General features: G+C 36.1%; 1 protein-coding gene and 1 long non-coding RNA gene across 5 annotated transcripts in view; one reads left to right on the top strand and one right to left on the bottom strand.

The window, feature by feature from the left end:
- The window catches only part of LOC132914061 (uncharacterized), a 102,192-nt gene that overhangs the window by 63,024 nt on the left and 14,286 nt on the right, over positions 1 to 24,882 (bottom strand). The gene's annotated exons all lie outside the window — the stretch shown is intronic.
- The window catches only part of LOC132914055 (tyrosine-protein kinase transmembrane receptor Ror), a 356,038-nt gene that overhangs the window by 325,327 nt on the left and 5,829 nt on the right, over positions 1 to 24,882 (top strand). For 2 of the 3 annotated variants that reach the window (XM_060972848.1, XM_060972849.1), the window contains exon 5: positions 24,224 to 24,314. In XM_060972848.1, the coding sequence (XP_060828831.1) occupies positions 24,224 to 24,314 (91 nt within the window). Of the gene's footprint in view, positions 1 to 24,223; positions 24,315 to 24,473; positions 24,845 to 24,882 lie in introns of those variants that run through there. The other variant, XM_060972850.1, reaches the window with a different exon arrangement.

The raw sequence follows: 24,882 nt of genomic DNA, 5'->3' as shown, positions 1-24,882 counted from the left end.
TAAGCGAGTGATATAATTATGGAAATTGTTGACAGTTGGCCAGTTACTCTCAGACTAGACGTAGGTAGTAATCCAAAAAAACTCTCTATACAGTAATGAGTATGACCTGTGTAAATGTCCTGTTCAAATGCCTGTGTGGGAGTATTTGTGCCTATGCGTGTAATATCGTTGTATTCCAACAAAAGCTCGAAAAACACTCACCTGTACAGTATAATTTTTCGCTATCATCAAGCTTGTTAGTGGTATTCCAGATTCATTGATATTGGTAGTTTGTGACTTGTCAAATTTTACTGATAATAGTCTACTGCGCGAAAGGACCTAAGATCATCGAAATCGATAAAACGAACCTCGTGGCAAATAATTAGCAAAATTACTTTTTCGGGATCGTTTGGAATCGGAAACAAGATACAGAAGATTTCGAATTAATCACGATACATCGGTAAACTGCATTGAATATCGGCACCGATTAATGCAAATCGATGGTAATCAAACGTGGCAAAGAGTAATATCGTGGCAACCACTCGATACTAGCCTATTAAGGCGCTCGGTTACCTGCCTGGTTCGCTCGACCGTATCGTATACGATCTATAATTCCAAGTTTCACTTTATAAATTGCACTGATAACGCGCTAATGCTCTGCCCTCGGACCACCGTAATCTTCGGACAAGAATCACCACTAACGATTGGCCATTTATCCGGCAACGCGTGGTACACTTTTCGAGGACGCTGTTTTGGATCGAAGGTAGATGTAATGGGAAATAATAAGCGTGAAATAGCCACTCGATTTTACGTGTTTTATTTTGGGCCGAGAAGGAAGACTGTGGGTTTTATTTAGAGGAAGTTCGTTCCTTCGTTTCCTTCGAGATTTATTTTTAAGCTTCGTGGAAAATATTTACCTGCGGATTAATTGTTGTTGATTATTGAAATCGATAATATGATTCTTTGAAAATAATTGAAAATTGGAATAAAAGGAATGTTATATCGGAAGACGTGGATATATAGAATTGTTTACATACTGCTTACGCATTTTATATCCTGTATAATGTTTAGAAGATCATCTACGATAATAAAAAACTATGAAAAAATTGTTTTTAAACTAGAAAGTCTATTTTTTAATTCATAGATATTAAAACAAAAATATATTATGGATTACGTTAAAAATAAAAACACGGAGATCTTAGAAACTACCACATTCTTTTCATTCTAATTAAAATACCTACGAAACTATCATTTTACTTCTAGGAATCCTTACTAGCTTAAAAACCTTTATAGATATATTTTATTACCATGCTAAGTTAAACAAAGACACTGTATTTTAGGAAAAAATTGTCCATATTCTCTGTTTCGAGTAAATCTCAAAAAAACATCCGTTCCCATAAATTAACTCGTCGATGATTTCCAAAAGCAAATAAGAAAAATATATATGAGAAATATTTTTATCTATTTTATCGAAAAAGAGGCACGAACCTCGAAAATGAAAACCATGAAAACCTTTGTAGTTTGAATAGTGTCTCCCTCAAAGCCGTTGGAACAAAAACCCCCATGTTTTACATTAACGCGTCTACCGCCTACAGACTGTCAAAGGAGGCCGTATTAAGCGAGACACTTATAAAAATAAAACAGATCCGCCGGTTATCGCTCGGCTGCGGGCTCGTTTCCATGATTTCGATCCTTTCCCTGTCGCGAATCTCTGGCAACGAGTGCAACCTGATATAATTCTCCTGGTGTCGCTATGGGCTTATTCATTAAACTCACAAACATTTACAAACATCCATAAACACTCACGAACATACATATTTATTACTACAATTTAGAAAATTTTGGGAAATTTTGTTAAAAAATTGAGAAAAATTAATTTTGTTGTATATAAGAGTATATATAAATATATTTATATATTGTATGCATTTTTATAAATTTACATATATATATTTAAATAATAAATTGAGAATAGGATAACTACTGTTGAAAAGTGTGCGATACTTGCTTATCCTTGACAAGATGTAGTTTAGTTACAGCACATAGCGTTGCATCAATCTTATTTTTATCAAAAGGAAGATATTTTAAATCAAATATTCTAAACTTTCGTTTAATAACAACATCGACCGAAATTTTGATCTTTTATGTTTCGGTAATTTAAAACGAAACGATTTATTTTTTAAATTCTCAGTTACGAGTTCAAAAAACGGTGAACCACATCGTGAACGTAAAGGTAGGAATTTCCCAGTTCAATATAATTTAGAAATATAGTAATGATAACTAATGAAAATTTAATATATGATAAATTTCGAAGAAGCAACTTGTACATTGGAGAATTGAAAAGAATATTCCTCAGAATGAAAATATTCATGAAAAAGGGTAAAATTACACAGAAAGTTAATTAAAAATTTGTTCTCCAATGTAATATAAAACAGGCAGGATAATATGAAATTTTGATGGAATAAAATGTTTCCAATTTGATGAAGCAAGAGAAAATTTTGCGAGATATTTGCTAACGATTCTGCAAAATGTAATATGAATTTAACAAGTACGGATTTCATTTCGCTCATTATTTCGTACGAACAGTATTCTAAATAACACGAAGGCATTGTTTAATGAACAATAGAAGGACATTTCATATCTCTATATTATTTCTGTAATTCGCGATTATGACTTTGAACGAAAATCAAATTCAAATCTTTTAATTAATTAAAAAGATATCAAAAATATGGAAAGGTAATGTAATAAGAAAACACGTCAAAACCACTTGTATAAATCACGAAAAATAATATAACATAACATTACAAAAGAGAGAAAGAACACAATCCTGTAATACTCGGTATCAATGAAATAGTACGAACAATAGTTTATTTTATAAAAAACGTTTACAAAAGAAAGAAAGGAATTCGTTGCACCGTAACAATATGAAACAATATGAATAATAGTCTATTTTACAAAAAAAAAGCTTTATAAAATGGGCAAGCTTTATATCACCTTATAACGACGAAACAATACGATTGTATAAAAACGCGCGCAGAACCGGAACAATATAAAAGGAAACAAAAAATAAAACCGGGCGAAAGACACGCGGATAATAAAACATAAATATGTTCTTCGCCGGTACGTGCTAAAAAACCGACGCGAATCGTGTAGCCAATTTAATATCGGCGGCAGATATTCGAACGAAAATTAAATAGTAAAATTTAAAAAAGGAAATATTAAATTTCGCTCGCGTTTCGTTAGAACGTGTTTCATAAAATTGCGCGATTCACCGAGCCATTTTTCATCCGTGAAAATCGGACGCGAGCAATCGGTTCGCGATTTCGACCGTGCGATATTTTCAACAAATTTGCAATTTACACATTCGTCCCACCAATGTCGGAGCAAATACACGTTATCGTGTGCCTCGGATCAATTTTTCGCACACGTAAACCGGAAACGCGGGGCTACATAATCGTCCATAAACGCGTATAGATTTCACGTGGCTCGAGGTAGCTACCAGGGCTGCCATCTCACCTCACCCCCTTCCGGAAAGCCCGGCTTAAAGGACTTAACAATTCGCGTTTCGCGTAATCTCGCATGAATCTTCATCGTCTACTATCTGGCCGCGCTTTCTACAAAGCTCCAATCGTGCCACGGAAACCAAACGCAAACATCCGCCGTGAAATTGATGCCGCAGTTTTCGCTCGCGTGAACGCCTCGCTTGAATGCTTTGATTTCTAACCTTATGGTTGATATATCGTACAACCTATTTTAGGTGAAAATATTTCCCGTATATGCTATCTATATGGTTTCCATAGCAATGTTTTTACAGACAGTCTCGTCCCGTGTACACATTGACACGTTGATTTGTCATTATTATCATTCGTAGCGCGAAAAACGAACGCTTTAAGCAGAGGCGTTAGGATTGCCTGTTACATCGCTAGACGAATAGATAGCTAGAGCTATCAAGAGAAATAAACAATTCCAGATTTGAATATATCCCATAAAAAGAAAAAAAAAAGAAAATGAAAAAGTAGAAGTTGGAAAAATATTTTTCGATTTACCTACATCGACCGAACCTTTGCTTTTTATGTTACTTTTTAACTTAACGATTTCAATTAATTTCTATCGATCCATCTTTTGCCGAATCCGTTTTCTGTCGTCTCTTCGTTCACATTGACAGATCAGCTGCAACACTTTCTGTCACGATCCACCGAAACATTCTCCGCGTGAATGACGAAACGTTCAGGTGAGTGACGAATAGCGTGAACGGTCTCATCGAACACGCATGTTTCAATCTTCTGTCGTGGCGGTATCGGTACGTGACGGTCCATGCCGTGTAATGTAAATTGACCTTAAAGTTTATGTGCAGGTCAACACGTAATAGAAAAAAATCAATTTCTTAATCCTGCCAAATGAGAATAGCTGGCTTGAAAGAAAAACGAGCACACTGAACGACGCGAGGATAAAAACTCGTAATTGAAACGAGTCTCCATTCACGACGTCAGCAAACGAACCTCCAATTACAATCTCGTTGTAGAAATCCAGGGGAACGGGATACGGTAACGAACAGAAACGAAGAGGTAGCGATCGCGATCGTATATACGATCCAAAGGCTAGAGGGGAAAAGGTGAAGAGACGAAAAGAGAAAAGAGGATCGTAGGTTACTCACGGTTAGCAAGAGGCGATGACCGGGCGTCGTCGTATTTTCACGTAACGGTTCGTTAAAGGGCAGAGAGTTGCAACGGTGGACGCGAGATTTTACCGCTCCGCGGTGCGTGAAATGGATACCGGGACGAGTGGGAAGCCGTGGGCACATCTAAACAATAAGCAGGGATATTAGTCTTGCTCAGCCAGGCAGGTGTAGATGCACATCGTGATTTCACGTATCGCGGTGTCGCGTTCGGCTTCACAGGTATCTTCGTGCAAGACAGAAATTTCCCGGGGGCACTTTAACAAATTATACACGAACTTTGATGCCACTCTCCGCTGAGAGAACGCGTACACTGTCGGTTGGAAATACCTGACCACCCAGATTATTCTTCCTTCTCGTTTCTCTTTTCTTTTCTTCTTCATTTGAACAGATAATTTTCTACGTGAAAAGATTAATTGGAAGAAATCAGAGAATCGAAACGGCAAATAGGATGAATTTTAATACGTTTTCTAAAATCCTCTTTTATTTTTAAACCTTTGCACTCCTATGTCGACATCAGTTTTTATCTCAGGAGCTCCTTTGTCGAGTCCCACTCGACATTCTTTCAAACCCATCTTTTTTTGTGAAACGTGCAAAGGAAAACCAGGATTGCATGCTGGAAATTGTTTCAAGATATATTATACGCTTACAAATTACAAAATACAACAATAGCGTGAATAAAACTGGTATTTAAGTGAATTTGTTTCTGCCTTTATTTATTTAGATTGTCTTATTTTTTAGTTAAAGTACACTTCAAATAAAACACTTAAAAGCATTGGGAGCTGCTGGTAACGAAAGTGAAATAAAATTCGCAGTGCAAAGGGTTAAAGATACATTGAAACATTTAGCCTTCTCCGCGTCTTTCGCCTCTTACGATCACGTACACGCTTTGCCAATAAATAACGCGAATAATCAAACGATAGTAGATCTCTGACTTACGATAATCAACTTCCACGTAAAATCTATACAACTGAATGAAATAAGTACTTGACGAATCAACTAATTAATTGTCGCAACAGAATGAAATCTCAAATTCCATTGAGTAACTCTTCGATGAACCAGCTTGTAACGGGTAAACAGGTTTGCTTCGTCGAAAAAAGCATCAAAGATTCGGAAACGAAAAACTGGAAACGAGAACGTGGAGTGAGTGGGAACGAGATGGAAGGTATCGTTTGCGATTCACGGAAAGCTCGCACGGCGGTCGATTAATAGTGCAATTAAAGGGCGGCGTTCGGCAAAGGCACACGTTTGGAATCGTTATTGACGGGGGCTCGACGAAATTCCATTTCGTTTCAATAATTCCGCATGTACACGCGACGGTGACACGGGCGTTAATAAAACGGGAGTTAAAGTGCAGCCCCGTTCATTGAAAATACGTGTCCCACGACGCGTTTTACGCCATCCCATAATAGTATTACAGTTTATTTCGTGCCTCGATAACGAATACGCATAAATAGCTACGGATATCGGCTCGCGAAACAATAATAATCGAGACTAGATGACGAAACGCGTACAGATCGTAACTTTGTTCGTGATAAGATAAAAGTTGTAGGCCACCTGCCGTGTATGTAATCGAGAAAATATTTCTGCTTTCTGCTATTCACGGATTATAACTGACATAGACATGTCATATAAATTGCGAATAACAACGACCATCGTGTTCCGAGTGCAGAAAAACAGCTGTGGAATGTTAACTCGTATAACTAACTATTATTTGAATACATCGTTCATTAAATTAATAATGAATACCATTGAACAACGAATAAAAAGAGGAAACGCGGTACCAGTAAACTGTGAATACTCAAAAAATGTAAATACCAAATACCCAATCTATGGAACCTATTCTCACGACATGCAAACAACCCAACACCCAAAACAAAAACAAACTCCATTTCTAAAATTAATCCTCCTCATCGAATCACGATAGCAATGCAATGCAAGTAAATGAAATAACAGTCGATACCAAACACAGCCGTAACACGAACAGATTTACGGAAGAGCGAGCGGACAAGCCGGTCGTTTTCACCGGAAGGAGCGACTGGGCCGATGATGATCGTTCACCCGGTAGCATGTAACATACGCCATGTTACACGCAACAAAATTCACGGTCGGGGCGAATTTCGAAATTCACCGGGATGGTTAATGCCAGACTCGCGGTCCATTAGAAGTTCACCTCTTTAGAGATCGTTGCCAGTCGATCGGTAGAACCGATGCAGCGAGCCAGAGGCTGCCCTGGTCCGCGGCCGGAAGCCGGCAAAACGGATAAATTGGAATGGCGTGTGGCCGGCCAGCTTCGTATCGACATTTTGGATAATCCCAGGGCCGCGCAGCGATGCGTACAAATGCCCCGCTGTGTAAACTATGCACCATCGTCCACTGGCCTTGTATTTATTAAACATGTCCGGTTACGAACTGCCGCTACCCTCTGGCTATGGGCCGTTGCTCGATACCCGAGATCCGTGTTAATTTGTCTGCGATCAATGGAATTGACAAATCAACTACTTGCGTTAGGATTTTGTTTCGGGGTAAAAAGGATAATTATCCTTTGCAACGCAAAAAGATTTAATCGTACAGCTTTACGGCTAATAGCTTCAAAGGCGAATTTTTCTCATTTTTAACTATTTTATATGTAATATATAAAATAATTTATAAAATCATCTTTTATATTTTATTAGTATAAACATATACAAACGTACAAAATAATGGGGATTATTTAATGGCTGCCACCACCTTGGAGTTCGATGATTTTTTTAATACGTCGTAGAAGTCAACATTTTAAATAATTTCTTTCTTTGCGTGCTATTCCTGGACTCTTTTAGTTTTTCAGATATTTTCACGAAACTATACCTATACCGCTACAATGAATTCTGCTTATAATTGTGCGTCCGTAACAGCGTACGTGTTAAGATTGGATGTCGATCGTCTCATAGCGCGTGCAGCGGGATAAAGTGATTTCCTTGAAAAAAAAGCGTTAAAAATATCCTTAAAATTTCTGAAATACATATGCTTCCAAAATATATTCCTTGAAATATTCTAAATGTCTCGTATAACCCTCTCATACACCAAAACACATGAAAAACACATGTGAACGTTAAAAATTTGTTTCGCGATGATTGCACGTAGCTGAAGTTACTGAAGCAAGTAGGTAAATCAACTACTAGGCAATGTACGTTAACTAATAACGATACTGTACACGAAACCAAAATTTTCAAAAGTTGGACGAATCATTTTCCTACCTTTCACCAACCTGCAATCTCATGTATTTACATAAAATATCATAATTACGCAATTTTATTCCAACATCTTCCAATTAAATAAAAAAACAGCAAAAGGTGGGAGAGAAAATAAATACACGTATAATAGCTCATAAAATCGACTCCGTTGCTTCATTAAATATCTCGGATGCAATTGGAGCAAAACCTTTCCCGGCACTTCCCGCGCCGATAAAGCAATAAAACCTGCGACGAATGGAGCACGAAGGGAACAAAGCGAAGGAAGAAACGCGGATCCAGATTGCCGGCAATCGGATGTCGGCGGCGGTGGATTCTCTTTTTGCATCGCTTACAAGTGGTTCCGACGATATTTAGGATCGGAGTCCGCTTACGTGAAGAGCCAGCTATCATTTATCTCGGTACATTCCCTTCCTTTTCACGATACACGCCCGTGTTCCTCTACACCTATGTATACTGGGTGATTCATAAATGCATGTCAATGCTTCGGGGGTGAATCTACACATCGAAATAAGTAGGGAAGACTCATCTGAACATGGTTTGCGAAGGTACTCAAACACTCTTAGATACTTTTTGTAGGTATGTTATTCAAAACATTTCGAAATCTCGTCAGCACTGTAACGAAACACGGCTCTCGTGGTCGTATTGTTAAAATTTGAAACGGATCTGAAAATGTATATAGAAGTTAGAAGATATTTATTGGAAGTATACCTACACTTCGGTAGTCAATTTTTTAGAACGAATAGGATAACAAAAATCCGTGGATTAATAAGTTTTCAACAACGCGAACAATTGCGCAAATACAATATAATATCTGACAAAAATTAAATGATACGGAGTATATTATGTAACAATTGTGGCTCCTAGAGGAACATGGTATACATTGTTAAATTTTGTTTATTTTTAAATTGCTGTCAACGTGTGAAATCGTCCACAAATCTATAAATCGAAAGCTAAGGTACGTGGGACATACGTGTTCGTAAGACGTTTTCTACTTATTTTAATATATGTAGATATATATTCATCTCCTGAAGTATAGAGTTACATTTATGAATCGTCCTGTAAATATATACGTATCTGCTTTTCTCGGAGTTCACCAGCGAAACGATCGCATCTCCTCTACTATGCCAGTGGTTCTCACCAACTTTCGACACTTTAATAACGTTTACCTTGCGATCGTTTCAACTTCGACTTTCTCGAGGCCTTCGGCTAAGAAAGTTCGAACGTAAGTTTCGTATAAGCTTCGTGGAAGTCGCGATGTTTTTACGATCGAGTAGAGAATCGACTTATCGCTACCGATAGTTACAGAAACTAGAAAATATGAAAGTAAAAAACGTATTTAGAAAATCTGAGGAAGTTTGACCATTTTTTGAATTCCTTTGGAATATTGATTTTACTGATTAGATTAGATTTGCATTAAGTTTCTATTATCTGTGAATGAAATCGTAATTGTATCTACAGTCCAGAATATGTTTCCCTTTTTCATTTTCTATATCAAATTATTAAAATACTAAAAAACGATGAAAACTCTGATTTTTAAATTATTTATTATTCTTAACGATACTAATAATTGGAAAATGCTAATGCTGCTCTTTTCCTCTATACTAATTACATACTTCGACCTGCAATTATCAATTTAATCATACGGTCGCAATTAATATAATTATAATTATTAACAACGCAAATAATATTTTGATAATTTTCGTAACGATAACGAAAAGTAGAGCATCGATAACTTTCTACCAGATAAAAATACCATCGATATCTTTCTACGAAGTATAACATTCGTACTATTATCTTCACAAATATAATATTTATACTTTTATAGTTTTACTTATTGCAGCACAACTCTTAAGTGACACAATGATACATTTGGTTGTATTTTTTCGTGATAAAATTATCACCGTGTTTCTAGCTGCATTCTAATCGAGAATACTTTTTTCCCTCGCTTCCTACACCCGAAACTCTGCTATTTGGTACCCATAATACCATGCTAATTCCCGTCACGACGCAGTTGCTCAATTTCGTTAATTTATCGTCGCGCGCGGCGGCTGTTTAAACGGTGATTTAATTTCATTTAATAACACGGAACGAAATTACCGTGATTTATAGCGGCAACAATATAAGCGGAATTTGCAATGCGCGTCCGGAAACAGCAGTGTGTTCGCCATTTTCGACGTTGGACGGCTGGTCGCGGTTGGAAAGTCGAAACACGCCAGTAGAACAGAGAAAAGAGAATGAAAAAAGAAAAGAGTAAAGCAGAGTTTGAGGATCAAATTTAATTACATACGTGTCGCGTGCAAACTCTACACGGGAATTATGTCGGATGTCGAAATTCATTCTCTTCTTATTTTCTTCAGCTGTTTCCTGTGTTATAATCGCGTGCTTGCAACTTCCCTGCGTATGTTTTAATATGAACAAGAAACGTGCAAGACCTTTGGATGGACCACTAACTTACATGAAACTTTTAACACTGATAAATTACATTGTTCGCTTTACGCGAGATAATAGCAAAGTACGATAGCTTAGAAAAGTTTTCGGATACTCGTAGAAACCTCTTATGAATATATTGTGTTACGCGAAGCATTTTGAAATTTCATCATTCACGAGATTAAAATCATCAAAAACTTCTGTGTTCGACAACTATGAATAATAATAGCGTAAAGCTAATATTTTTCACGATCAACCTCAAAGAAGAGATATTCTCACGAGTGTACGGTAAATCTTCGATTTTACACGACTTATGGGGTAATCGAGTGCGCTTGATGTCCAAGGGTGTCGAAGCCGCTATAAATTCCACGGGAATTATGGCGTTACTAAAGAGGCAATTTCCACCGGGAACTATTCGCCTGCAGCCAGGATAATCCGGGAAAAATATCAGCTCGAGGATTATTAGCCTGCGGCCTTCGTCGAAGTGTTTCCAATTAACCAGAGGAGAATTATGATCGTCGCTGACGGCCTGTTCTACCAACGATGGATTAAAAGTTTCGCTCGCGAATCGTCATATGTATGTGAACGTACCTTTAAGTATGAATATAGTTTACCTAACAAGAGCGTGATGGTTAAGTTATAATTCAGTGATTATTCGTTGTGTTAAAATGAAAATACAGTAAAATATCGAGTTCTGAATATTTCTAATATTTGGTAAAAAAATGATATTGAAGCGAAGGATATTATTGTTGATATTTGTAGCGTGAATTTTTATTAATAATAAAATTATCAGGTGATCCGATTCGGATACAACTGGAAAAGTAATTCCAAATTATCGACCAGTTTCGCATCTTGTGTTGATTCGTTATTTAAAATATTATTTAATTTATAATTTATAGTATAACACTGATTCTATTTAAAAGAATTAAATTGACCTACTTTTTTTCTAGGCAAAAAGAAATGTATTTCCTTCAGAAGTACAATTTATCGGTGATTAAAAATTAATCCATTTTACGTATACATTTCTTCCGTAAAACTACTTAAAGTAGTTTTAAAGTTGTCGACATCGTTTCACTTTACGGTCTGTGCATTACTATTTTTTGACCAATTTTAGCAGAACAAAACCCCGAACGTTTAATTTAATTTTATTTTTACACTCTCTGACGCTCTGACAAATCATGATGCAACAAAATAAAACGGAAAAAGAGGAGAATAAAATCGAGAGGTCGGCGTATCATTGATTCTTTCCAATAAAACCCGAACGATTTAATGAAACAGCCGAGCATCGATCCTTACCGTTCGTTACCAGACTGTTGCCTCATTGAAACGAACGAAAAATTTCGGAATTATTTGTCGAAATGGAAATAAAGTCGTCAAACGACGAAGTTTCACCGGTGAATTCGGGGCGAGGGTAAATATTCGTGGTCGCGGAACCGTTCAAACGCCGTCCGGTCAATTCTCCTGGCTAAACCGCAACTGCGACGTGCCATCGACGTTCAGGAAAATTGAAAATCCAAAAAATAGATGCCAACGTCAAGGCGAGCCAGACAGGGAGATTAATGCACAGGGGAGAATCAATGGAGACGATCCATTTGCGATAAAATGAAGAGATCATGGCTATTGAAACAGAATAAAGGAGAAAATAAAATTGAAAAGATATTATTGATAAGTATATTGCGGATTTTCATGCATTTATGGAAACTTTGAAGATGCAAAAATACACCGGATGCGGATAACGTGCGAAGATATGTAAAATATCCAATGTAGTGCATTCGTTATAATATTTAACAGGCGAGAGAGATTTTTGCTGAAGTTCCAATTTTTTAATTATGTCTACAAAAAATTTTTTATTTGCATAAATGTCCGAAGTCTATTGATGAAAATACAAATTTAGAAGCAGGAACTTAAAGAAAACGCATCTTCATCTTTTTACAAATTTTAAATTATCTTTATAATTTTCCAGAATTCAAAGAATTTTGTACTTGTGTACTAATTTACAGATTACTGACCGTCTCTGATTTGTCTAACATATTAGAGTCTAACATGCTAATAAGATTATCGGCGGAGAAATGAGCAAATATACAGTGGCTATAAGAGGTTTCGTCATGTACACTTATTTTCCAATGAAGCATTTTTTTGGTCAAATTGATATGAAATTTTTGTTGTTATATAAAAGTTTACAAAAGTTTACAAACACTAAAATTAACCAAAGCTGTAAAAACGACGAATTTCAGATCTTCTTTTTTCTAGAATTACTAGAAACATGTAGATATTTTGGTCAAAATGAATATTTATTTTTATGTAGATAGAGACGTAATTACGTGGATCTATTTATTTCAATTAATATCATTTGAATTATAACGATTCATATATAGAGTAATTAATTACATATTACAGATCTGTAGTTCTAGTATTAATATACGTGGGCCTAATTAATTAATACGTAAATAAAATGTTGAGGTTGAGGTTGACTGATTGAAGAACGAGTAGATAAATTTGTAATAGAAAAGTATATTGAAATTATTAAAGGTATAAGTATAATGTATAAGTTTATGCTGATTCAGATCCTTACTCTCTTAGTGTTACTAATCAATGGAATGATAAAAAGCATGTTCATATATTTATAACAAAAGGACATTACCAAAAAGTTAAGCTTATAACTTGGGCTAGAGGCTACAGGGAACATAAATAGAAATTTGTTTATTAGTTCCTTTGTTGCTAGATCTTGCAACCCATATTCAAGGGTACAATAATATGCACCACTCCTTATTTAGAGTATTTCTTCATAATAGCATTCTCCATGTCACGGATATACATAAATAAAAATGTAGAATTTTTCTTGAAGTAGTTACTTCAACATAAATAATAAATAGAAAGATACGTCAATATGCTTGTGGCCGCTGTAAATAATTGTTAATTCTTAAGAATTATTATTTCATATGACACTTCATTTCACCATGCTACATTTGACCTCTCTTTATCCCATATTCTCTAAACATTCCTTTATCGATGAAGCTTATACAATTACTCTATACATAATTAGCCTAAGCTCTCAGAAAAAATGTCTTATTTACGAAATGACCTTATAATCTTCTTGAATCCACGGATTTTCACGTTCGAAACACTTCTGCCAAATTTCCTCCATCATCCTATTTACAATATCAGTATCCCTCATAAATATTGTATTAACTACGCTTGCTGTATTAAGTACGATCTGCATACACGAGTCTTGGATACTTTCGCGTAGATGTGCCATCAAAATAGGAGAGAGGCTTAACGACAGAACACCGTTACCGAGCTTTATTATAATTTCATGTAATTTCGCTAATGGGGATTAGCCGTTGGCCGGACATAGAATAATATTAAGGTGAAACTTCCTCGTCCGGGCTTTAAACCGTAATCTAGCTTAATACGACCGACCAGGGAAGGATTATTTTTCGGGGGTACGGATTCTTGTCTGCCTAGTAAGCAGTAAGGCTGGCATACACGTCTGCCGTGTTATATTTTCGCGGCTAATTTCCCTCACGGCTTTACTTCAATTACCATAAGTTTCCGGCCTCTGTCTTAAATTTTGTTCATTTTAATTATTCCTTACATTTTTATTCAATATCGTATTTTTTGGGATAAATCTGGGTGAAGAGATGTTGACAAGTTGAATACGATTTTTAACATGAAATTTGATACGTACAGGGAATCAGAAAATTGACTGTCATCTAGTTAATCCATTGTTTCGCATAATAGTTTACTGACTAATAATATTAGTAAATTTACAAGTGATAAGTTGAATAAAATAATCGAACGATTTGTTATTGTCATTGCTCTATTATTTAAAGTCACATCAACTGTCAGGGTTATTAACTTCCAGGATTACTTTTTCTTAAAAAAATCCACATGTGTATTTTTGTTTCTACTAGAATGTATTAAGTTGTCCGGAAAGTGTCTTTCTTTCGCAAACGTGTCTTTTACAACAGTGCACCTTCATACAAACGTGAAACCAAGTGTGTGAAATGTCGTGGTGTTTATCTCAACAGAATAAAATGGATCGTACGTAATTCGAGAAAATAATATAAAAGAAAAAGCGCTGTGCGTCTATTATTTCCTCATAAAACGAAAGAAACTTTTCCGACAACCTAATAGTACAAGACATAATACTACAATCATTTGCTTTATTATCAAAAGTGTTCCAATTATGAAACAAAATCTATTGATACTGATAATCAATAATATGTAATTGTCACTAATAATATTCATTCGATAACGATAAAGAATCCATGTCTCATGCTCCCTAATAAAATGAAATACCAAAGATCATCCTTTTGCTCGAATACGGTTGCTCAAAGGGTGAAATCTGAATGATGCGCGGTGCTGATTTCAAGCGGAAACGATACGCAGCGAAACGTCGCTGATCACGAGGCAGTGCGACCATTAATATTAATGGAATACCGATACGACGCGATAAAAGCGATTTAATAGCGTAGTTAATGGCATTATATCATGGAACTACTGGAGCCATTAGCGAAATTACGGGGAAATTAGATGTACCGGGGGCTGGCCACGCTGATCGTCCTTTCTGAGCTGCATTTTTAACCAGAATCACGCGCCATCTGCGTCTGCTTTTCGTGGATCCTCGATGAAATTTCGATGATTCTAGAACCCTCATATGCAAACGCATATACGATATTACGTGCATTACTGATGCAAATTAATTACAACGTTAATGCACTGCCTTTTAATAGTGCACTGATTATTCTAACCATATTTGGTACATTAATTTCGCATGATCAGCTCTCGAGACTACTCACTGCTTTTGTTTTCCATTTTTATAGGATCGTTATTAATCACGTTAGTCGTCATTTATTTCCTGGTGATCAAACATTTGATTTTCCTCCTGATTACATTTTTTTAAATACAACGATAACTTTACCATCTTCAATCGGTAATGCCGTATCAATGCAGTAGTTCTAATTCAACAAATTATAGTTATTATGTTTCATGCAAATAGCGTTGTTCCAGACCGAGGTACATACCTCGAGTCGCTTGAAACGAATTTTGTTTTTCACCGCCTGACCGCGTCCTCATCGCGTTTCATACGACCAGCAAAGCGCTAAAAACTGTAAACATTTGAACAAAACGTCACACGAACCATCCGCAGAAATTTCGATCGGCAGCCAAGATTCCTCAGACACCCGATACAATTCAGATCTCGAAAATCGTTTTGCGGCGCGGACTTGATATAGCAATCGTCGCTTCCAATATTCAACAACTTCTGTCCTCGGCTGTTTTGGTCAGCCGCGAGACTTCCAATTAAAACGGACGAGGAAAAAACCAAATGAAAAAGGATAGAAGGATCGCAAGGTGAGGAAAACAGGAAAAAGTCGAAAGAAAACAAGAGTCTCGGCTTAATTTTGTATGCACTATGCTCGATAACAATTTCATCTCCGATATCGCTGGTCGATTAGTCGAATAACATCGAAGCAAGTGGAGGAACAAGGGGAGAAATAAGAAAAAGGCAGGAATAAGAAAAACAAGTGCAAGAAGAATAATAAGAAGAGAAAGAAAAAGGAAAGGCAAGGGCGACCAAGCATAAGAAAGTGAAACAAGGACGAAGATCCTGAAACCAGCCGAAGGCAAATCACGTACACTGCCGCCTTCGTGGGCTACTGAATTGAATTTCGGACAACACTTACCACGCCAGCCTCATGAATAATGCATTCGTTGGAGTGACTGGTCGCGGGTGTCGCGCACGGAAAAGTGTTGACCCTTTGACCAAGATGGATGAGGCGGTCGTTGATTATCAAAGACAAACGTGGCTTCCAGCCGCGTTTCTTGCACCCTTCTCCATCTCTGGTGCACACCGTACACCAGAATCGACTTGCTCGGGCTTTTGGCTTTGAAATATCCTCGAAACGACGCGATGCGACGCCTCGCAAGTCTAATCGATGCGCGTTGAACGACGATAGAGATATTGCTCCGCAGCTTTAAAACAGATGGGGCACGTCTTCGGGGTTCTCCTTGGGAGGTGGACGACGTATTTGCTCGGAATCCTTTATACGTCGCGCGTTTTAGAAGGACGAATCTTTTTGAAGGATGAGAACAATTACAACCGAGAAGGTCTGTAGAAATGTTCTTATAAATCCGTATCAAACTCGTGATTAGACTTTACAGTTTTATGTATCTATAGGAAATTGGAGGGTAAAAAAATTCATAGAATTCACATAAGAAGTATATAAAATATCGAAAGTATAGTGCTCGTTAGGATTTACCTAAGTTTTTAATTGTATTCATAAAAATATGAATTTGTATAAATATTCGCCATCTACTCGTAACACATAAAGCCATCGTGTTCATCGTGTTCGAGCCAAGTGCTTTTAGATCTCAGAACGAGTACTCTTAGTTTCGAGGTTCGAAACAGCGTTCAGAAATGGAATACCTGGCAGGTACGAGGAATGAAACATTATGCCTCATAACGCGTGAGTAATAAGTATTCGAATTTTATGAAGCGAACCTTGGATTTGCATTTGATTCGGATTTATAAATAAATATCGAACTTGATCCCGTCACTAATCGCATAGCTAGGGAATAAAATAACCGACTGATTTTCATTTCGCACGAATTTTATACTTCAAACGTTGTTAATACCAACGTTAACCCTTTGCGAATGGGACCGTTCGAAGTCAACCGTTCCGATTGCCATTTAAAATTGCCAGCGCACATTTCTGCTTAGACGCACTTTTCGTTCATAGATGTTAAATTCTAGACACATGTACATGCACAGATTCTCCACAGGAGAAATAAAATGACACACATATGAGTCTTTTGGTTCTATCGGTTGTTTTCGCCAAACGCATATATCAGTTGCTCGGCCAAATTGATGGTTTACGCAGAACGTATTTATGCGGTGGTAGTCCGCAAAGGGTTAATTAGCACTTTACCGACCGATAGCCGATTAATCGGTTTTTGTCGCCGATGCTTATCGACCAATAGCCTATTAATCGGTTTTTGTCGCTGACACTTACCGACCGATAGCCTATTAATCTGCTTTTTGTCGTCAACAATCTTTCTTATTATTTGAGCAGTAATTTGTTATTTAGTACTAAGATACCTTGCTCAGTTGCGTCAGTTACGTTGCTTCGTAGGCTCCCACAGTTTTATACCAATTTAAGAAACTTATCGTTCGTGATGAACGAAAAGAATTGGAGAGTCTAAACCGAAACAGAACCGGCGCCAAGGAGAATCTGCACCTGAGCTGCCGGTCGGACGTGCGTATGCTGTTGAACTGCTAGCGGTCGGTAAAGTGTTAAATTCTCCACGGGATAAATAAAATGACACATATATGAGTCTTTTTGTTCTATCAGCTGTTTTCGCCAAACGCATATATCAGTTCCTCGGCCAAATTGACGGCTTACGCAGAACGCATACATGCGGCGGTAGTCGGCAAAGGGTTAATTAAAATTCTGCTGAAAAGATTCAAGAAGAAACACATGTAGCTATCCGTATTGTTCCAAAAATAGATTCCGGAAACATCATCGTCCCACGGAATAATTAATTCGAAACAGGAACTAACTCGATTGCCTGGCATGTTTTCCGGGCTACCCACGCTAAAAGCGCGGGCCTCTTGAGAAAAAGCAATTAGAATTCAGAAAGGGCGAACTATACCGAAACCCGACACTTTGCATATAATTTCGCTGGGACGGCGTGTATACGCGGCGAGTACTCGCGCGATACGCGGTGATACATTATGCTATTACGTTTCATTGCCCGACATTAGACGAGATTACGTTCCTTCCCTTGATATTACACCCGGTGCCCAGGGTGACTTAATGGCTTATTTCATCATCGCGACCGGCCGAATATTTTTCTGCCCCTTCTTCGGCACTTTTTCCGACGATCCGCGATATCTTCGCCGGCAACCACCCGAAAACCGTAATTTGTACCGTCGTAAAAGGCGCCGGTGAGAATTTGCGAGTTGGCAAGATTCTATCGAGACCTACGCTAACTTATTATTCTTATCGGCAGGGGCGTTCGTTTAGCCTTTTCGAGGGAAAGAATTACAGGTTCTTCGTACATTCGTACGAAGCAATTTTATCCTCTGTGATCTTCTTCATTCACTCGATTATTCAGATACGATGACTTCAAAATGGGAGAAATTTTATTAATCGGATCATCCTATACCCAACAACAATTTTTATAGCGATGGAATTCAGAATTAACACTGACAGTACTGCCAATTGATTCGCAGTACTTGCAAATGTTAATACGATGTAATTTATTTCGAAGAAAAATGAGGAGTTCTTACTTGATAGGTCTTTTGAGAAATTGACAATTCGAATGAGAAACTCGCTTCTCATCTCCAGTTAACATGTTCAAGATACTATTTAATCCCTTGCGCTGTAGTTTTATTAGGTTGTTCGAAAAGTTTCTTTCGTTTTATAAGAAAATAATGAACGCACATTGTTTTTTGTTTTATATTAGTTTATTACATTATACACGAAATGGATCATACCTAATTCAATAAAATAATATAAAACAGAAATTCTTGTTCATCTATTATCACCTTATGAAACGAAACGGACAACCTAATTATGTGATTCGTCAAGTTTACGTACTAAGAACAAAAATCAGAATTTTACCCAACAACAACGTGCAAAAGTTTCGAAAATATCAATTTTCTCCAATATTTTCCTTAAGATTATGTTCTAGCTGAGACAAAACGAAGACATTGAAAGATACGTATCGTAATTTTCATATAACGATAATATCATGAATATTTTCAAGTCGATAGCCATTCATTATGCGACTTGATAATTACTTACTTATTAATTATTAATAATTACTTTATTATCAAGTTATATTCAACAGCCTAGTAAATGAAAAATAAATGTTTGTTTTTCAAAACTATGTTTCCCTATAAAGCCCAAGTTTCACTACGAAGCATAAAAGTATAATATATCTATCATACTATAATTACGGATATTTAAATAAATATATATTATTTATATATAAATTTATCATGCAAATATGTATATACAAGAACAAATATTCCCATGCAAATATTTCGACGATGTCTCCGATAAGTATCGCGATGTGAAGGGAATTCTTATCGATGGAAACGAGTCGCAGCACGCGATCGTACCAACCAAAGTCGAATGCACTATGTTACAGAGATGCAGCAGCGGTTACGTGTCCGACCCACGTATTATGTATCTCGAACAGGAAGTGGAAAAAGATAAGACAACTTGGCGTCATTAATAACTCCTCCCCCGCGTTCCACTCGCATCTGGAGCTTGCTCTTCCTACAACTCCCTGGGCTTCCATTCACCTCGTTGTTTATTCCTAAATAATTTCGACACCTCAACGGTCATTTTAAAATTCGTCCTCTCAGCAATATATTTCACGTGTCTCTGCACTTCTCTTACGAGATTCTTTGTTAATTTCAGGGAAATTCCACTTTTTCTCGCTCGTACAAATTTTAAATAAAACTAACGTAGAACGTCGGAGGAAATGGAAACTTTGGAGATCTTTAGATTTTTTAGAATTTGCAAAGGTGGATTTTTCCTTGTGAAAAGTTTGAGAAGACACGGAGTCTCGTAAGATTTGGGAAAATTTGTATATCAGAAATTTTGTATCACAAATATAAATATTTATCAGACTCCCGTCAGTTAAATTAATTATTCTAAATTTCTGGAAATTGATTTTAATTCACGTAAATCAATCGCCGTTTCGAAATCGCGAAATACGTGTCGTTTCACGAAATACGTACATTACCAAAAGAATGATAAAGAAAACAACGGTTCATCCTAATTACTCTGGTCTAGTATGTGCTCTATAGAACACTCGTAGATGAACGCAATTCAGTCAAACGGATGCTTATTGCAAACTCGTAAAACGGCTATTACTCTATTCTGAAACTCCAACAAATCTCCTCTAGATCCATCGAATTACACGCGATTCGCATTCCATCGAGGTTCATTTCCTCCCTGTACGCGCGGCAACCTCTTCAATTTCGATCGAAGAGTGAAAAACAAAAAGCAAAAATTAAAAAAAAAGACTAGAAACGCGATCGAAACATCGCGATGATGGCCGCGCATTGTCAAAGCCGTGATAAATCGTACGAAGCGCGACCGGAAACTCGAGTTGCATCGCGTATCAAATTCGCGGCCGGAAATCATACAATGCGGTCCGTGTAATGAAAGATAATTGAAATCAAAACAGAATCAATGCGGGGAGCTACAGTTTGTTACCGTTGCGAAGCTACATAAAAATCCCACTGTACGACCATAAAGCAACCTGCGGCCCGCGATTTCGATTTTTCCTCACTTTTTTCCCTGTTTTACTTTTATCCTTTTTGTTTTATCTTTTTTTATGCACATCCTCGTATCCAGTTCGGCTTTATTACGTTTTCCACCGGTGCGCAAATATTTCCACGATGAAAAGGTGGTCGCAATTACGAATGGAATTACGCGGATGCAGCGCACTCCTCTCCTTAAACAGAGAGAATTGTAGGATATTTTAATAAATCTATTTTCCATCCGTTTCGTGTATTTTATTTGTCGTGTTTAAAGTTGAATTATTACGTCGTAATTCCCAGAAAGCGGAATTACGTAACGTAGAGTTTTTATTAGCAGGATATTTGACCATTGGGTATTTTAATATGTCTGTACCAAATTTAACGACGGATATTTTGTTAACATTTTTTATCTCATTGTAATGACGAAATTAAATTCTGTTCTGCGTAGCGTGTTTTTCAAATAATGAACGACGATTAAACGAACGAAAATACCTGGCCAATTTTCCTGTAGTTTTTGCATTTTAGTTGTTGAAATAAAATATGTATTACGTACAGCATGTGCCATTGATTTAGACAATGAATCGTGAAATATTTTAATAATTTCCTATTTTGATCGTATATTTTTCCTTTATTTTACATGTTTCCATCGTGGATTTATTTATATTCAGAATATTTTATTTTCTTAAATAATAGGAACATTTGAATATGTCTATTTTCCATTTATATCGTATTTTATTATTACCTTCAAATAATTCGATAATATTCTCGCTGCAACATTTTGAAATAAAATTGTGTAACATTCTGGTCTTCTCTTCTTAAATAATGAACAGAATTTAAATATTGAACGGAAATTTTATGAATATGTAAACGAACCTGTTTGAAAGTTTTAATACCACCTGATATCTACGTTAATCGCGACATCGAAATTATACGATTTTTAATTTTAACATGTCGTTAATACAGTACATGGTTTAATATCTATTTTATGAAAATTTAACGAACGTTGAAATGTCAGCAACATAGCCTCTTCTCTCAAACAATATTCATTATATCCTCTCGTTATTTTGCATGACGATGATAATCTAAAGTGAAAAGAGCGTAAAGATTATGGATCTACAAGACACTTTATATCGCTTACAAGAAAATAAGAAAACACTGCAGAAAAATCTATAATTCATTACTATGATACGTTTCAAAGCTAAAATCAACCATTTTTAATAAGTAAATACTTCTTCTATAATTCTTAAATATAATACTAAATAATAAATATATTAATATGGAAGAAATATTTCAAATATTATTAAATATTTCGATTATATGCGATTCGATAGAATAGAAGCAATTTTCAGTCGAAACCCGATATATTCTCGCGACTACACCGTCCGCAGAAAATTTCGCCACATTAAACGATGAACAGAATCTTTCCGAGTACGAAAAGTAATTTCGCTTGGTAATCGTTGGTAGTTTGTTATACGTAAATCGGTCCTGAGGGAGAGACACCCTCTGTGTTTGTTCGCGAGGTTCTCTGGGCTGGTGCAAGGTAAATAATATCGGAAATCTGAATCTACCCTCCAACGAGGCAGGAGGACCTCTCTCCACTAGCTTGTTGTGGACATTTCGAAAAGTTTTCCGGCGACGTTGTTTGAACGCTACTCATTAAGCAAAATCATCGATTTCACGATAAAAGGAAGACGAGTTCGATTTAATCGTACTTGCAGAGAAGAAAAGAGAAGAAAGGAGCTGAAGTTCCTGCTCATCTATAGCAATGGGACAGAGTTTCTCGATGGATCTCTCGTTCTTGAAACTTAATCTGGTATATCGTTCATTTTCTGCTTGAGCATGTGCTTAGATATTATTGGAATAACATTATTTTATTATTACAATTGTAATAGTGAAAATGCAAATTTCCATCTTTAAACATCTTTCACTGAAAACCAACTTTTCTGATCGTTCTAATGTGATAAGAAAATTGGCGTTTATAATAATCGTGTGCGACTATTTTTCACTTTGTTATTCGTTTGTTTCTTATTAATTTGAAAGGATAAGTTATCGTTAAATGTGGATAAACAAAGAAACAATTTTGTGCCAATTACAATATCAACAATTTAATTGCAACAAAACTTAGTGATCACGAAAGTAACTTAAAAAGCGTCCTATAGCCATAAACGCAAAAACGGGAACCGAAAACAGAAGGAAAGGAAAGAACAGCTAGAGCTAGGAAATTACAACGCGAAACAACGGTACTACAACATACGCCGCATTTAATTTCTCTACGAATCACACAGTTCATCCCTTTTCTCGAAATGCAAGGACGAGCTTGAAACTACTGTTATTTTTCCTCTTTTTCCTTGGAGAAAGAGGAACAAAGAAAGGAAAAGCAACGGGAAAAATAAAACAGACAACCGTACACACCGGGTGAAAAAGAAGAAAAAAGAATGAGAGAAAGAGAACAAGGAAAAAACGCAAAAAATGAGACAGAGAGATCGAAAAATTCGACGGCAGGAAATTTTTAGCGAGTGCAGCGTACACCCTTTTCATCGTGTCCCAACTCTTTTAGAATTATAGCGGTACAAAGGCACGAGCATTGGCGGAGGAGGATGAATAAACCGTAGCTGCAAATGCAGGCTCGCGCGAACCCGGAGATTTTCAAAAGGACCACGCGACGTGCCAGGCATACAAAGAGAACAGCAGTCCATCCTCCTTTCGACAGAGGAACACCTTGAACGTTGCACCAGAAAGATTTCAGTTGGTCCGCTGGTATCATATTTTTATCGGGCTGACGTCTATACCACCCCACCCGTAGACATAGCCGCGCGTCATCTGGAACAAAGCTCCTAGTCAGGATTAATGTTGAAGAGGAGAATGGAGTATAAAAGACGTGTAAACATGAGAGAGAAGAATTGATTGTGTTCAAAGAAGATGACCTTGAGTCACGATAGAAAACCGTACGATGATAGACAAAGATATTAGCACAGATCCGATTTTTCTGCACAATTTTGAGATTTTCAAGTTTTTTAGAGATAACTTTCGAACCTTTCTAGTATGTTATTATTTATTATCGTTAAACAACCTTACCATAAGAATTAATGATAATGTTTCTACCGAAACATAAAATTACTGTAATTAAAAATTAACTGTAAGATCAATACAAGAATCGAACTGTTTTGAAAATAAATAATTTTTGTTGAATAAATAATATAGAATTATTCATCACTGTATGTGGTATAATTTTTTGAAAGATTTAGTGAATGGGGAACAATATTATGAATAATTATGCAAATCTATTGTGAAGGAAAAAAGAGAAGGATGCAGTTTGAGAGGGTAGATTGTCTCGGAGGCCAACTTTGAACTGATACGATTTTGAAAAGAGAATAATTGACCAGCCAGGGCATTGTAACAAAAGATGAACAATTAATTAAACTGTTATTTAAAGAAATAATATACGTGGCATAAATGAATAAAAATATTTAATAAACGTATCAAATGTTGTAAAGTATTTAGAGAACAATATGAAGCTATATGAAATATTTATAAACCTCCGTGAAATGTTAATTAAATTTTTAAGTATATTAATGTGTTTGATAGAAAATATGTTTTTAATTTAAATAATAATTTATTTTACAGTTCCTGTACATCCTGACCACGCTATTAGTCAAACATCGGACGATGATAGATTTTCACCGGACATGATTGGTGGTGGCGATTTTATTGAAGGGTAAATATTAAATTTTTATTACACAGTATGACGTCTTTCAGTAAAAATCATTTTAGATTAATAAATGATAAACTATATTGTTTTTAAATTTATATTTGATAATTAATGATATCGACTATTATACCAGAAAAAGGAAGGTATTTTAGAATGTTTATGTACTTTTAAAGAAATCTCTAATGTTTAAGAAAAATTTTAAGTTAAATACTCTAAATTTAAAAAATGTCAAGTAATCATTGTTATTGTATTAAAGTTATGTTATCATAAATTGTTATCACGTATCTATTTTAAACAGCTACTATTTTTTTTAAAGTGATGATTCTTTATTTCACCGCCCAAAAACTGCGATTAGCGTCAGTTTACAAATGGACGCCGGGTGTGGTGTTAAATGACATAAGATTTTTCTGTTAAAATTTTTAAAGATAATTTATAAATATGAAGCTACTCTTGTACCTAGTATTGTTACAAAATACTCGTATTTTTGTACGTGCCATACATAGTGTCAAAAATGTTACTAATGTTACAGAAACAAGGTGATCATTGTTTGTTTTTTTCAGTGAGGTTATAGAAA

Source organism: Bombus pascuorum, chromosome 14 (genome assembly GCF_905332965.1).
Source record: "Bombus pascuorum chromosome 14, iyBomPasc1.1, whole genome shotgun sequence".
Classification (NCBI taxonomy): domain Eukaryota; kingdom Metazoa; phylum Arthropoda; class Insecta; order Hymenoptera; family Apidae; genus Bombus; species Bombus pascuorum.
Note: the sequence above shows the minus strand (reverse complement) of the source record. Positions and strands in the feature narration are given on the sequence as shown.